This window comes from Rhamphochromis sp. 'chilingali', assembly GCF_963969265.1.
Source record: "Rhamphochromis sp. 'chilingali' genome assembly, chromosome: 4".
Classification (NCBI taxonomy): Eukaryota; Metazoa; Chordata; class Actinopteri; order Cichliformes; family Cichlidae; genus Rhamphochromis; species Rhamphochromis sp. 'chilingali'.
The window spans coordinates 1,445,311-1,461,414 of record NC_137948.1 but is presented as its reverse complement, the minus strand read 5'-3'; the positions used below and the strand labels follow the sequence as shown (position 1 = coordinate 1,461,414).

General features: G+C 51.0%; 1 protein-coding gene across 2 annotated transcripts in view; it reads left to right on the top strand.

Annotated features, from left to right (window-relative positions):
* Positions 1 to 15,809, top strand: part of wdr17 (WD repeat domain 17) — a 28,050-nt gene extending 12,241 nt beyond the window's left edge. Inside the window, exons 10-32 of one of the 2 annotated variants that reach the window (XM_080881252.1) lie at positions 438 to 529; positions 609 to 691; positions 777 to 863; positions 1,955 to 2,119; positions 2,384 to 2,499; positions 2,595 to 2,681; positions 2,772 to 2,921; positions 3,238 to 3,368; positions 6,280 to 6,405; positions 6,746 to 6,901; positions 7,022 to 7,086; positions 7,398 to 7,530; positions 7,614 to 7,702; positions 8,596 to 8,695; positions 8,786 to 8,925; positions 9,481 to 9,592; positions 9,756 to 9,897; positions 10,399 to 10,501; positions 10,604 to 10,705; positions 12,038 to 12,136; positions 14,075 to 14,142; positions 14,259 to 14,356; positions 15,375 to 15,809. In XM_080881252.1, the coding sequence (XP_080737378.1) occupies positions 438 to 529; positions 609 to 691; positions 777 to 863; positions 1,955 to 2,119; positions 2,384 to 2,499; positions 2,595 to 2,681; positions 2,772 to 2,921; positions 3,238 to 3,368; positions 6,280 to 6,405; positions 6,746 to 6,901; positions 7,022 to 7,086; positions 7,398 to 7,530; positions 7,614 to 7,702; positions 8,596 to 8,695; positions 8,786 to 8,925; positions 9,481 to 9,592; positions 9,756 to 9,897; positions 10,399 to 10,501; positions 10,604 to 10,705; positions 12,038 to 12,136; positions 14,075 to 14,142; positions 14,259 to 14,356; positions 15,375 to 15,494 (2,564 nt within the window). In that variant the 3' untranslated portion in view covers positions 15,495 to 15,809. Of the gene's footprint in view, positions 1 to 437; positions 530 to 608; positions 692 to 776; positions 864 to 1,954; positions 2,120 to 2,383; positions 2,500 to 2,594; positions 2,922 to 3,237; positions 3,369 to 6,279; positions 6,406 to 6,745; positions 6,902 to 7,021; positions 7,087 to 7,397; positions 7,531 to 7,613; positions 7,703 to 8,595; positions 8,696 to 8,785; positions 8,926 to 9,480; positions 9,593 to 9,755; positions 9,898 to 10,398; positions 10,502 to 10,603; positions 10,706 to 12,037; positions 12,137 to 14,074; positions 14,143 to 14,258; positions 14,357 to 15,374 lie in introns of both variants that reach the window. The other variant, XM_080881251.1, reaches the window with a different exon arrangement.
* Positions 15,810 to 16,104: the final 295 nt, after the last annotated feature.

Here is a 16,104-nt window from a genome sequence, read left to right as displayed (position 1 = left end):
TTCAATGTTGAGAGAATCATGAGTCAGAGGGAAAAACCAGCTGGTTCAAAGTTTCTGTTTGCTGTGGACGCCCTCAGACCAGCTTTGATGCTTCCTGTACGTCTGGCGATGCTTCGCTGCTGCTGTGCTTCCTGTGCGCTCTAATTCATCAGCAGGGACAGTTTCTTTAATCCGAGGCTCACAGATAACAGGAAGTTCACACACAGAGCTTTTAGATTGCCCACAGGGTTTATGCTGTTTTGAGAAATCAATCATCTTTGCCTGTTTTCTTCTTCTTCGATCAATAAGAGGAGCAGGTCGGTTTTGTCTCCTTCATAATAGAAACCATCGTTTAAAAACTGAGGTGATCTGAGACGCTTTGTGTCACTAAAGCAGCAGCAGCAGCGTTTCACTGCGTCGTGTAGATGAGCTGATGACGTGTTTGTTTCTCTGTGAAGGAGACCTGAACTGCATCGCGGGGGCGACGTCCCGTAACGGAGCGTTCATCTGGGACGTCAGGAAAGGAAAAATCATCACTCGCTTCAACGAGGTGAGTAGGGCCGCGCCCCCGTGTGTCTGAACCCGATCGCACGATGCACAGCGTGATGCGTCTGTCTGTCTTCCTCCAGCACGGTAAGAACGGCATTTTCTGTATTTCCTGGAGCCACAAGGATTCAAAGCGGATCGCTACCTGCAGCGGAGACGGATTCTGGTGAGTGCTTCCTCTTCTCTCCCGACGACGGCGTCGTGTTTGTCCTTTGCAGTGATTCGTGTTTTTATTGTTGTTGTGGCGACAGCATCATCCGGACCATCGACGGTAAAATCCTGCACAAGTACAAACACCCCGCTGCTGTGTTCGGCTGCGACTGGAGCCAGAACAACAAGTAAGACCTGCGTCCACATCGTTGGGCTTCACTTGAATCATTTAAGCAACATGGTAGGATGTCACAGCTCGGAGAAGGAAAAACAGGGGACACAGGACGAGGACGGTGAGTGTCACAGCCCGGGCTGTCTGGAGGTTATCCAGGCACAAAACGTGTCACCCAAGTGCTTTAAAGGACCCAGCGGCTCGTTTACATGAACGTCTACGGCAGGTTCAGAGCTGGACGTCACACTGAACAGGGCTGAGTGCTGTTGTTACGGTTTAAGCCTCCTGCTCACCAGCTCTGTGAGTCCGATGAGTTTATGGTCCCAGTCGATGAAGAAGACATGATGTTCTTCTAAGTTCCTCTGTAGTGTCAACAATCAGCACGTGCTAAAGTGTACAGTAGAGCTAAATATGGGCTAATATCTACACACACACGATACACTGACCCCATCGTCCAGCAGCGTGTACACCCTCCTGTAGCAGGACGAACCTGCGCTGATGTTTCCTGTGTGACTTCATTAGTCTGTCTCATCCAGGTGGAGGAGTCTTCTTCACAGCGTTGCTCATGCACAGCTCTCTGGAGGTCCAGCTCTGGCCTCTGGTTCAGACCTGGACTTTGTCCCATCGATGACCCAGTCTGGTCCGAGCTGTAGCCTCTGTGTTCACTCAGACCGCCCTCCCTCCTCCTTTGTGCTGACGGCTACTGCGAGCTGTTGGTTTCCTCCAAACGTGCTTCACAGACAAACGTCTGCACTTTGTTCTCGTCTGTTCCTGAGGTCTGTGCTTCGTATAGCTGCATCCACACAAAGCCAGCGCTGCAGTTCCTCTGATGTCCAGCAGTGTTTGTGTGAGCGAGAATAGAGACCAAACGACGAGGTCACGGTTTGACCCGTCGGTATTTCCTATTTAAACCAGCATCACAGCGGGTTTACGTTTCCAGGGAAGAGTGTGCAGCAGCTCTGAGGGGTCAAAGGTCCGTGTGCACCGACATCAGCTGATGGAGGAGCTGTGGGTGGTGCGTGTTCGTTAACGCTGAGCAGCAGGTTGAAATAAAGCGCAGTGATCCTTTAAAGCTGTGAGAACGTCACCGTGTGCTTCTGTCTGCAGGGACATGATAGCGACGGGCTGCGAGGACAAGAACGTGCGCGTGTACTACCTGGCCACGAGCTCGGACCAGCCTCTGAAGGTGTTCACGGGACACCTGGCCAAGGTGTTCCACGTTCGCTGGTCCCCCCTGAGAGAGGGCATCCTGTGCTCTGGATCGGATGATGGGTGAGTGCAGACACACTGAGAGGAGGAGGCGGAGCACGCCGTCCCAAGTTAGCCTTGGTTCAAAGAGTGTGTGTGTGTGTGTGTGTGTGTGCGTGTGTGTGTGTGTGTGTGTGTGCGTGTGTGTGTGTGTGTGTGTGTGCGTGTGTGTGTGTGTGCGTGTGTGTGTGTGTGTGTGTGTGTGCGTGTGTGTGTGTGTGTGTGTGTGTGTGTGTGTGCGTGTGTGTGTGTGTGTGCGTGTGTGCGTGTGTGTGTGTGTGTGTGCAGGACTGTTCGTATCTGGGACTACACGCAGGACGCCTGCATCAATGTGCTGAGCGGGCACACGGCTCCGGTCAGAGGCCTGATGTGGAACACAGAGGTGCCTTACCTGCTCATCTCAGGTAACGTCTCTACAAGCGTCCCCTCCCCTGGTGTGTGAGTTGTGCGCAGTGGGCGGTCTCAGGAGACCGATGTGCTCGTTTGTGCTGTTTCGCAGGTTCCTGGGATTACACCATCAGAGTGTGGGACACCAGAGACGGCACGTGTTTAGACACGGTCTACGACCACGGAGCCGACGTGTACGGTGAGTCGGGCTCCGCTTCCCGTTTACGGCGCGCTTCAGTAAACATTCGTGTGCGTTCCTGTCACAGCCGCTCACTCTGTGCGTGTGCAGGTCTCACGTGCCATCAGAGCCGTCCCTTCACCATAGCGAGCTGCAGCAGGGACAGCACGGTGAGGCTGTGGTCCCTCACGCCGCTCATCTCCCCTCTGCTGCTGAACGTCCTCGCTGACCAGCCCTGGGAGAAGATCATCGGAAACACAGGTGGGAACTCACCTGAACTTTAATCTGCTCACTCGTGCTGCCGGTGTCATTGTTGTACCGCTGTGCTGCGGGGTCGCTAACCCCCGAACCTACAAGCTGCTTCAAAGTGACAAACGTTTGTTTCTATGGCGGCGTTACAGTTTCGTCATGGCGAGCGTTGAAGCGTCGAGCTCACTGCTTCTGATCGCTCCCTGATTTATGTCTTATTGTCACTATTTTAACTTTATGACCGTTTTTGTTTCTTATCATTATAATGAAGTCTCTGTGTGCGTGTGCGTGTGTGTGTGTGTGCGCGCGTGCGTGTGTGTGTGTGCAGACACAGCTATGGTTCCCGGCTCTCCGCCGCTGCTCTGTGGAAAAGTATCCAGAGACATCAAGCAGGAGCTGGACAAGCTGAGCTTCGACATCAGAGCCAAGAAGCTTCGCTGGTTCTCTGAATGCTTTTCGGTAACGACCTCGATGTCAGGTGCTGTTTAAGCCGACAGCCCCGCGCTGAGGTGCGGGGCTGTGAGCTCGTAGCTCTCCATCAGAGTCCGAGTACGAGGAGCTGAGGAGAGCTTGCTGCTGCTCATCACGTCCACACTGAGCTCACAGAGATGAATCCTGCCTACACTGTTTAATATAACATTCATCATACGTAGGTCACCAGCCTGTCGCTGAGCTGCGTTTCTAATGATTCAGGTCAGTTTTATTTATACGGCACCAAATCAGGACAAAAGCCAGAGATGAATAATAACTAATGATTTATAGATAAAGTTGACTTTGAATTACAGAGAGGTGACCTGGAAGTCTCAGACCAGCCTTTGTGAAAGCAAAGGAGATACATCCCATAATTCACAGCAGCACAAGCTCAGACTCTTCATAAAGACCGCACGGTCCTTTTACCAAGCTCTAGAACGATGTCATAGCTTAGTAACATCCTCTCACTGCTGTAATAGAGCTAAAAGCTAAGGTTCGCCGGGGGCGGAGCTTCTTCTGTTATGACCAATGACATTTATCCTTATTAAACTGAGACATGAGGGGAGAGTCTTTGGTCGTGTCCAAATTCATGGGCTGCATCCTCCTGAGGACCCGGCCTTCGCGGTCTACGTGGGCCGGGTCCTCAGAAGGTCGGTAGGCCGGAAGTAAACGGCTGACGGTCTCGCCTTCAGATTAGCGTCACCGCTGTCTCGGTGGAGTTTAATAAACTCGGCCGTCTGCTCCTTGCTATCTAAAATATAACAGGACACTGGAGGAAACTCTCGACCGTCTGTTTACTCGGTTTTCTGTTTGACGTTTATTCAGCTGTGTAAAAACCACCCGATGGATTAATAAAGTTTTATCGAATCGAATCTAATAACTTTAATCTCACGAAACCGATTTACTCACGAACAAACAAAACACTGAAAAAAGCCCAACAATAACATCTGTAGGTTGTCTAAGTGAATTATATATCACGTTTAACCCGAGCAGCGAAACTCCGCGGTGATCTGAACATGATGTGCCGGGAGTTGTGCCGTTCTCGGCGGCTTCAGTAACCCTCGAGCTCCCGGCTAGCTGTCGAGCTGGTGGGTAGCAGACGCCTCCGAAAACATCGAAGCACTTTAGCAAATATGCGATATCTTGATAAACCGAGCAGATATTTGATGTTTACACAGCTACTTTCTCACCTGAAAATATGTTAAAAATTTATTTTGTGACCCAGAAATATTAGTAAGAGTAGTCAAAGGAGCTTGCAAAGAGAAGCGTCTGGACTTCTTTAAGTTGCTTGAAGACGTTTCACCTCTCATCCGAGAAGCTTCTTCAGTTCTAAGGTCAAATGGTGGAGAGTCCCAGATATAAACCTAGTGGGAGTTTCCCCCCACAGAGGGACAAAGAACCCCCTGATGATCCTCTAATCGCCTGAGCCAAGGTGGGAAACTGGGTGTGGGTCACAATCAGCCAGAGTTTCGGGTGAGCTCATTGTGAAACCTGGCCCCACCTTATCATGCGAATTCCTGAGGTCAGATGGCCCAGGATGTGAGTGGGCGTTAAGGCGTCTGGGGAGGATCTCAAAACTGGATTATAGATGGCAGAGAGTTGGTGTCGTAAACCCCGCCTCTGTTCAAAGATGGTCGCTCACAGTGGACATAGATGCTTCTTTCACTCCTCTTTCAAACCATCTGTCCTCTCTGTCCAAAATGTGAACATTGGCATCCTCGAAAGAGTGACCTTTGACCTTTAGATGCAGATGGACTGCTGAGTCTTGTCCTGTGGAGGTGGCTCTTCTGTGTTGTGCCATGCGCTTGTGAAGTGGCTGTTTGGTCTCTCCGATGTAGAGGTCTGAGCATTCCTCGCTGCACTGTACAGCATACACCACATTGTTAAGACTGTGTTTTGGCGACCTTAGAACTGAAGAAGCTTCTCGGATGAGAGGTGAAACGTCTTCAAGCAACTTAAAGAAGTCCAGACGCTTTTCTTTGCAAGCTCCTTTGACTACGATGACCTGGATGACTGAGAACCTTCACAGACATTAGTAAGAGTAATATTAAAAACTTAGTAGCGGCCGCCATTGCTGGAAACTGGAGTTTGGCTGGGCCGTGCTATGAATTCTGGGATATGGTGCGCCACGAAGGACACACCCAACCCATCCTTCAAATTCGGGGAAAAGGAGGACGCATTTGTCGGCCGCATTCGGAGGAGTCTACGAATGTGGACAGCCTTCAGCGCGTCGCTGTGACGTAATCGGTCTACAAATGTGTCCTCAGGAGGATGCAGCCCATGAATTTGGACACGCCCTTTGTGTTTGGTGCTTTTCTCCTCCTGCCAAGCTTTTCACTGCGAGCGCAGCCTCGTTTGTCTGTTTGACCTCCTCCTCCTGTTCCTCCTGCTCCTCCTCTTCCTCCTCCTCCCCTCCTCCTCCCCTCCTCCTGCTCCTCCCCTCCTCCTCCTCCTCCTGCTCCTTCCGTCCTCCTCCTCCTCCTCCTGCTCCTCCTCCTCCTCCTGCTCCTCCTCCACAGCCTGAACGTGATGTTTGCAGAACAGAGATCAGGACAGAGTGAAATCTGCTTTCATATTTACATATTTTTATTATTATTACAGATGTTACAGATTTTAAAACTACTTCCTGGTTTATTTGGAGTCTTCGCTGTGAGATCTCCTCCTGCTCCTCCTCCTGCTCCTCCTGCAAACGCGGCAGCAGTAAAGCCAGAGAACATCAGCATGTTAGCAGGATGCCACAGTCTGTGGTGGAGGAGAGGCTGGATTACTGGTCTGATTAAACATGTTTGAACGCATCAGCGTGCTGGTTTTCACACGTGTGTGTGTGTGTGTGTGTGTGTGTGTGTGTGTGTGTGTGTGTGTGTGTGTGTGTGTGTGTGTGTGTGTGTGTGTGCGCCAGCCTCCAGGTGGCAGCAGTAACCTGTGGGACCTGGTGTCAGTGATTAACGGCCAGGACGACTCGCTGCTCCCAGCCAGCTACAGCAAAGGAGTGATGCACATGAAGCACCTGCTCAAGTTTAAAACCGTGAGTCCTGATTGGTCCTTTCACCGTCACAGCTGACGGTTACCGCAGCGTGCACAGTCAGCGCCACACCTGTTCCTGCTTGAGTTGTGATCCAGCAGGAGACTGTTGGCTCATGCTCCTGCAGCTGCAGGCGTGCAGCACGTCTCTATTGCTGCTGCTGATCTGTGGAACGATCTGCCCCAGCACATTAGGGAGGCTCCTTCACTGTCCACGTTTAAAACACGTCTAAAACCCATGTTTACTCCTTGGTGTATGAAACAGTATGAGCCTGATCTTATTGTTCTACATCTAATTCTAATGATCATTTTCTAGCCTCAGCTTTTGTTTTCTTGTCTTCCAGTCTGAAGCTCAGGAGCTGACCATCGTGAAGATGTCCAAATTCGGAGGAGGAATCGGAGCGCCGAGCAAAGAGGAGCGGCTGAAGGAAGCCGCAGATATCCATCTGAGGCTGGGACAGACCCAACGATACTGTGAGCTGATGGTGGAGCTGGGACAGGTGTGTGTGTGTGTGTGTGAACTCACTGTTCAAATGAAACTTTGACTAAAACAAAAAGCAGGAAGAGTTTGAGTGACGCTGCACCGAGGGCTCGGTGATGTGAGCGTTTGTGTGTTTCAGTGGGAGAAAGCGTTGTCTGTGGCACCGGGAGTCTCCATGAAGTACTGGAAGAAGCTCATGCAGAGGTAACACCGAGCACCAACCCAGAGAACCACCGAGCGTCGCGCCCGTTTCTGACATGAAAGGCTGCACTTAATGTTTTCTGACTCAACATGAGTGCGCTGAGGTCGGGCCCATCGGCAGCACAGATGACTGTTTGTAAGGTTTAAGGCGATCGTGCGTCCATGACGTGTTTAAGTGTTAGGCTGCAAACGCAGAGCAGCGAGGCCACAAAGGTCACGATAAAGAAACGGTTTATAAGGTTTATCGTCATCATCACCCGAGTCTCACATTCCTGCTGCTCCACACGCTTCATATCAGCCTGTGCTTGTGGCAGGAGAGCGGACCAGCTGATGGCCGAGGATAATGACGACGCCATCCCGTACTGCGTCGCCACGGGAGACATCAAAAAACTGGTGACGTTCTTCAGCGGGAGAGGACAGCTGCTGGAGGCCTTACTGATAGCACAGGTACAAAGATCGCACCAACACGGACGCATCACCTGTGACGAGGGACGCACAGGTGACAACATCCTAACCATGAATGTTTTTAGGGAGCGTGTGAGGGGAACATACGTGCACCTCAAAGCTCTGCAGCCAACCACACGACTAATGACGTGGACAACAGGCAGCAGTACCAGAGGTAGCACGCACACACACACACACACACAGACACGCACACACACACACACGCACGCACACACACACAGACACGCACACACACACACACGCACGCACGCACACACACACACACACACACAGGCACGCACGCACGCACACACACACAGACACACACACGCACGCGCGCACGCACACACGCACGCGCGCACGCACACACGCACGCACGCACGCACACATGGACGCACACACGCACACACACGCACGCACACACGCGCGCACGCACACACACACACGCACGCACGCACGCACACACGCACACACACACGCTCACACGCACACTCGCACACACACACACACGCACACATGCACACACGCACGCACACACGCACGCACACACGCACGCACGCACGCACACACACGCACGCACACACACACAGACGCACACACACACACAGACGCACGCACGCACGCACGCACACACAGACACACACACAGACGCACGCACGCACGCACACACGCACACACACACATGCACACACGCACGCACACACGCACGCACGCACGCACACACGCACACACACGCACGCACACACGCGCGCACGCACACACACACACACGCACGCACGCACGCACGCACACACGCACACACACACGCTCACACGCACACTCGCACACACACACACACGCACACACACACATGCACACACGCACGCACGCACACACGCACGCGCGCACACACACACACACACACACACACACACACACACACACACACACACACACACACACACACACAGGTCAGAGCAGACAGATGCTGATACTCTGCTGATCTCAGGTCAGCTTCTCCTCCTTAGTTTAACTGAACACCTGTGTGAGTCACACCTGCAGACCTCTGTGGCTCTCCTCTCTCTGCAGCCTCCTCCATAAGGTTTGTAAGGACCTCGCTGAGTGGTACTTCCAGGACGGATGCTCTGTGCTGGCGGCGTGCTGCCACCTGGCCGTGGACGACGTCGAGGTGAGTGTCGCAGTCGCCGTCTTCGGCATTTCTTTGCGCTCCGCTTTAAAACGTGGCTGAAGTGTGTGCGGACGTGTGCTTTGGTTCCAGTTAGCCATGTCCAGTCTGATGCGAGGTAACGAGCTGGAGCTGGCCGCGTGTGTGGGCATCGTCCTCGGAGAGGGGGCCAATCAGAGCACGGCTTACTGCCTTCAGCTCCTTGCCAGGAAGTACATGACCAATCCGACATGGTAGGCTTTTGTGTTGCTTTGCCCCCACACGAAGACCGCCGTCCCCTGAGCACGCTCAGTTAACTGAACTGGTCACATGATTTGGTTTAGTTTGAGAACAGATCAGATCGGGGGATTTAAGGGCGTGGCTTTGCTTTGACACATCCTTTTGATTGGCTCTCTTTTGTGAAATTCGCAATGTCAGGGAACTGTTCCCTGACAGGTGCAGCTGTTGGCGCTCAAAGGTGGGCGGGTACAGACTTAAACAAATCAGTGTGCAGGCCGCTTACCTGCACAGTGCGAACCAATCAGGACAAAGTAAACGTCCACGTAGGAGAAACTGCAGTTCCTCTAATGTCCACTCGAGGCTCCAACAGTGAGTCCGTCCTCACGGACAAACCGCTGGGTGACGTCACATATCCAGCTGTGCTGGCGCCCAGCTGTCAGCTACAAGCTGACTCAGGACACACGGACGCAGTCGCAGCCACGAGCACACACAGCTGCTTCACTCTGTGGCTCCATAAAAGCTGCACATGATAAAAACATGACCCTCATCTTCTCTGTGTTTACACTTAGGGAGCTGTCAGCTGACCTGCTGCGAATGATTCCCGACAACCACGTCTTATTGGCTAAACTCTGCGCGTTTTACCCGGGGACTGCGGCTGAAATCAACCAGCTGCATGAAAGGGTGCGTACGCTCGACTCCTTCTGGGTAAAATGTAAACGTTGCAGTGATCGGTAAATACTTAAAGCCTTTATTTAATAGACAACAGCAGAAACATGTTTGCAGCGGACGTGGGCGTGTACATGTCGATATTAACGCGTGATGATGTCGCTCGCTGTCTTTAAAGTGCGGCCTGCCTTCACTGGAGGAGTGTAAGGTGCTGGCAGAAGAAGCTGTGAATGAAGGAGACTTGTTTTCAGCGGTTAAACTCCGCCTGCTGAGCCCCGAGCCTGAGGTCGCCCTGCAGATCGGGATAAACCACGTCAAAGGTACTCACACATCAGCGTCAGTGCAGCAGCTGGAAGTTCACAGAAAACAAAGATTTCATGTGTTTTTTCTCCATGTTTTAGTTCATGTTTTTAATGTTTATGGCTCACCCCAACCGCTCGCAGCAGATGGCCCCGCCCCTCCCTGAGCCTGGTTCTGCTGCAGGTTTCTTCCTGTTAAAAGGGAGTTTTTCCTTCCCACTGTCGCCAAAGTGCTGCTCATAGGGGGTCATATGATGGTTGGGTTTTCTCGGCGTTATTGTAGGTCGTTACATTACAACCTGAAGCGCCTTGAGGCGACTGTTGTTGTGATTTTTTTAAACTGAAGAGCTAACCGATCGTCCACAATAGTCATAAACACTGATGAGTGTTAGGGTCCAGGGTTTACCCCGCCTCTCGCCCTGTGGCAGCTGGGATAGGCTCCACCCCCTGCGACCCTGATAAGGATAATGATGGACGGGCTGATTAGTTCAAATCTTGCTTTTCATTTTTTTCCCTCCTCAGAACAGCTGGCTGGATCTGATTGGACGGTGGATGACATTCAGCCAATCCTGGACCTGATGAGTTACATCAGAACTGACCGCCTCATCACGACCAAGACCACCGAGTGAGAACGACTGTTTATTAGAAACAACGTTTGTTCTTACCACACACAGAGTTCACTGACCTGAGTGTGTGTCTGTGTGTGTGTGTCTGTGTGTGTGTGCAGAGCCCGCAGTGAGCTGCTCATCCTCTGTGGTTATATTGGAGCTCTGCTGGCCATTAGAAGACAGTACAGCAGCATCGTACCTGCACTCTACGAATACACCAGGTACACACACACACACACACACACACACACACACACACACACACACACACACACACACACACTGTGAGTGCACACACACACACACACACACACACACTGTGAGTGCACACACACACACACACACACACACACTGTGAGTGCACACACACACACACACACACACACACACACACACACACACACACACTGTGAGTGTGCAGACACACACACACACACACACTGTGAGTGTGCAGACACACACACACACACACACTCACAGTGTGTGTGTGTGTGTGTGTGTCTGCACACTCACAGTGTGTGTGTGTGTGTCAGCAGCATGAAAGCTGACGCTGGATTCTCTTGGAGCGCACACAGAGGATTTTCCAGTCCTGCACACAAAGAGCAGTTTTCTCAGTGTGAGGTCAGCACTCAGACTGTCCTGTGGTTATAAAACAGAAAGTTTTTATTAGTCCACATCAATGTTTTTACTGTGACCGACTGTGAAAAACAGCAGTTTGTCTGGTACACGATCATAAAACATCGTGGCTCAAGAGTTGGGAGTTCGCCTTGTAATCGGAAGGTTGCTGGTTCGAGCCCCGGCTCGGACAGTCTCGGTCGTTGTGTCCTTGGGCAAGACGCTTCACCCGTTGCCTACTGGTGGTGGTCAGAGGGCCCGGTGGCGCCAGTGTCCGGCAGCCTCGCCTCTGTCAGTGCGCCCCAGGGTGGCTGTGGCTACAATGTAGCTGCCATCACCAGTGTGTGAATGTGTGTGTGAATGGGTGGATGACTGGATATGTAAAGCGCTTTGGGGTCCTTAGGGACTAGAAAAGCGCTATATAAATACAGACCGTTTCTGTTTATGTGACTTCATTATGTTGGTTTAGCATGAATGTCCCTGAATGTCTTTAGTTTATTTACATTTTTTAATGTAATTTCTACCATTTTAACTTTAAGAGGAAACTAAAACATCAGTAGGAAAAGTTGTAACACAGTTCAAATTCCAACATCTACGCCCTCCTTCACATTTTCCAAATCCATCCAAAGGGCCAGGCTGGAGTCTCTGCCAAGCCCACTCTGGCCCCCGGGCCTTATGTTTGACACCCCTGGTTTAAACCTCAGCTGAAGCTTTGGAGCGCTACAGGCAGGTTTACATTTTCCTTGATCGTAATCAATGTTCAGCATCTCCTGATTTGTTTGGACACAAGCGTCAAAATAACTTCCAGAAACAGGAACAGATATCACCGTGCGCGGTGACGTCAGCTAATATCGGCTTTTGATTTGGAATTATCGACGATGATTGTTTGGATCTGCTGCACGCCAGCGTCTGTGAACGCGTTTCTTTGTGTTTCTCAGTCAGCTGCTGAAGCGGCGAGAGGTGTGTGTCCCTCTGAAGATCGAGCAGCTGTCTGTGGAGCTGGACGCCTGGAGGGCCTGCACACAAGCTAACAGCATGTACGTCACACACACACACACACACACACACACACACACACACACACACACACACACACACACACACACACACACACACACACACACACACGTTGTATCAATAACACTACAAGGTGCTCACATTAACGAGCAGAGGTGTAGCAGTGATGCTGAAGAGCGGCCAGGATGAGGCCGGTCACCAAGGCAACTGCATCACGACACATGAAGGAGCCGCATCTGCCGTTAGACTGAGATGGTCACTAAGTGATCGGCTAACTGAAGAATCGTCACTCTGAGGTTTGGAGGACTTCCTGATGAGGGGAAATCAGATGGATGAAGAGCACCAGGAGCCATTACGGCCCACTCTGAAATCAGTGAAGTGGAAGCTTTACTTCCTCTCTGTCTGGGTGGAAATGTGCTCGTCACTGAATGAGGATCTTCTTCTCAGGGCTGAACGTCCCAGCGGCACACAGTGACCCGTGTTTGCACCACAGCCCGATGAAATCAAAGCGCTTGAAGAAAAATGAACCAAATCCTGGACTTCATATAAGATAGTAAAGTTTTAATGATTTATCATGGAGCTCGTCAACATCAGGAAGAGCTTCAGAATAAAATATATGACTGTCTCGTCAGTGCTGTCCCCTCCAGCTCAGCAGCACTCAGATGAAGGCGGCTCCACCTTGTGGTGCTGTTCTGAAACTGCACTTCATAAGCTGCTATTTAAGGAAGCAGAGCATCAAAGATGAACTCGGCCTATCAGTAAGAGCCGTGCATACGGTCTCCCAGCACTAGTGCATGGTTAATTCATTACTAGCATCTTCCTAATACATCCAGAAATGTTTTTATGTACACATAACTGCTCTGCTTCCACCATCCCCACAGCTGAGCAGCGCCACATGCAGACTTACTGCTGGGGACGCGAGCAAGTGTGTGCATGCACATGCATGCACACACATGCACACACATGCACACGCATGCAAACGTAGGCACATGCATGGACACGTAGGCACACGCATGGACTTGCATGGACACGCATGGACACGTAGGCATGTTGCTGGGCTGATGTTCAGTCATTAAAGCTCTTTTATGATTATTCATCTTAAAGAGACGTCAAAGCTGCGGCTTCCACCAAAAACAGGAACAATCACCACAACAGAGAAGCTCAGACGCCGTCAGTGCAGCGAGTCTGGTCCAGTTTAAGGACTCATTGCTTCATTACTGAGTGGACTCAGCTGCAAAGAGTATGACACCACACCCCAGAGTGCAGACCACAGTTTCCCTGAGCCTTACCTAACATAGCTCCATCTTTGACCCAGAACTTGAGTCCTGATCCTGAAACGGGCCCTTTGAAGAGGAATAGAGCAGGGATGAGCTTCTAGAACAACATCGCGCTATCAGTTTGTCACAAACAGCTGGACAAGTTTCATTTCTTTATTTTAGTCTGTGGTTTCCTGTAAGCAGTGACTGCAGTCAGCAAGCTGCAGGCCACAGACGGCTGTTTGAAACTCACACTCACACACACACACTCACACACTCTGCGTCCCGGGTACATTTGTAGCAGACAAGTCTGAGTACATTTGTCACGTCTCAGTATTTTGTCAGTTTTTCTCTTTGTGTTTTTGGGTGTTCAAGCTTGATTATGAAGGCAAACCTACTGATGAGTTCTAGCCCTGAGTGGGTCTCTGGGGCCCGGTCCACACAGCTGGATGTTTTCATATTAAGAAAACAAAGTGTACGTATCATCTGTGAAAGTCCTCAGACTCCAGACTCCAAAGTGGAGCACTCGCTGAAAGCTGCTGCTGTTCCATGAAACAAAGCACGACCGAGTGCCTTCAGCTCGGCTCGCACTGATGCTGTAAACCGTCTTCTGTGAGAAAATGCTGCTGTTATCATGCAGTCCTCATGTCCACACACACTCACAGCAAACGTGCTTCCTTCCTGTCCGTCTGTCTCCAACAGCCCCCCGTCAGAGTGTCAAAGAGAAGAGTTCAGCTGCCTGCAGAGGAGAATCCAGCCGAGCCACAAAGGTAAACAGTCCTCACGCCTCAGAGCGCCGCATCACCAGCTGCAGCTCAGAGGGCGAGGAAAGAAGCATCGTGTTAATGATAATGACAACATTAAACCATTTCCTGACGTCTCTCAGGTGCGTTGCTCCTCTGCGGTGCTGACTACGTGACGGGCTCCAACCTGCCGAGTCACTCAGACCTCCAGCTGTCCTGCTTCACCGGGCAGAGAATACAGGTGTGTGTGTGTTTTAACATCTTTGTGGGGACCAAAATCCCACAGCATTGAAGGCATTTTTGAGACTCAAAATGTGGTTTTAGTGTCAGGTTACAGCAGACTTTCCCAAAGTGTGGGGCCCGCCCCCTAGGGGGGGTGCAGAGCCATTGCAGGGGGGGCGCGGCATGAAAAGGGAAAAAAACAAAACGCTTGCACACGGCTAGCACGGGCGCCCACACAAACGCACAGCAGGAGATGAAGCATCACTGAATATGTTTCCAAACCAACTTCATTCTAAGCCAAAGACTAGAAAATATGGTGAAGCAGATCTGCCCTTTGGCTTCACCTGCACAGGTGCTGAGGTAGGTCTCCCTGCAGGGTTGGTCTTCCCTGCATCAGGAGCAGCGCTGGGCTGTTTACATCACGGACAAACAGGATCCCACAGCTGTTTATGTTTTTAAACCCATTTTGCACAGAGAGACATTTTTTGAAAAATGCATTGACAGCAATGTTGAACATTATTACACAGGAAAAAACAACTACACGTAAAATAATCGCACCGTGACGCCTCTGCCTTTGTAAATGGAGGGACAGTAACTGTGTGTTTATATGTAAGAGTGTAAAACCTGCAGACAGAGACAAAATACTGTTAATCTGACTGTCTGCCATTCTGCAATTCCTCTCATGTAAGCAATAACGTGGCCACAGCGTGATGTGGAAAAAGGCTCATACCTTTGATGTTGCGTGACTCTGTATTCCTCGTCCACACGTAAACGCAAAAAATGAATTTTAAAAAATCTCCGTTTTCGGTGATTTGAAACGCTGTTTACGTGGACGAAACAGCTGCTTTTCAAAATCACCCGTGTACTCGTAAAACAAAGGGGGGCCCAGCAAAAAAAGTTTGGGAACCACTGGGTTACAGTAAGGTCATGGTTAGGGAAAGCATCGCGCCCATTAGCTGTCCCCACGAGCTCTGATTACCCGACGTGTTTCTGCACTGATGTGTCCAAAGCTCTGTCTGCTCTGTTTGAATGCTCAGGGTCCGGTGTTTTTGCTGGAGGACAATAAATCAGCCATCTCACTCAACGACGCTTTAATGTGGGCGAAGGTCAACCCCTTCTCCCCGCTGGGGACGGGACTCCGCATCAACCCCTTTTAACACACACGAAGAAGAGGAAGACGGTCACGGCGGCGATGAGACAGACACCAGCGGCTGAAGCTCAAACACTTTTTGCCAACTGAAGCTTCAGAGGAGCTCAAAGCTTTTGTAGATTTTGATATTGGTTAGCTGTTACGTGATGAGAATGTAGCCAACCAATCGTGCTTCACGTGTGGAGGAGGACTGGTGTTGAATGTGTCGTACTGGGTAGGACTCCCGCTTCATTTCCCACAATGTGATCATGTACATACAGGGTATAGATCTGAGTTCTTCTACTGTACAAAGAAAGCACTGGAATAAAGACACCACTGAGTATTTATGGGAGACTTTCTTTGTGTTCGTGTTAATCTTCTCTCAGCTGCTCCCTTTAGGAGTCACCACAGTGGATCACCTGCCTCCTTCTATCCCAGCGTTCTCCTCTGCCACACCAACTCTCTGCATGTCGCCTTCACTGCATCCACCAATCTTCTCTGAGGTCTTCCTCCTTTCCTGCTGCCTGGCATGTTCACCTCTCCACCTGTCTGCCTCTCGTTCACACACGTATGTCGTACCTCCACCTCTCCAGGCTCTCAGAACAGATCACAGTATCATCTGCAAACATGAGAGACTC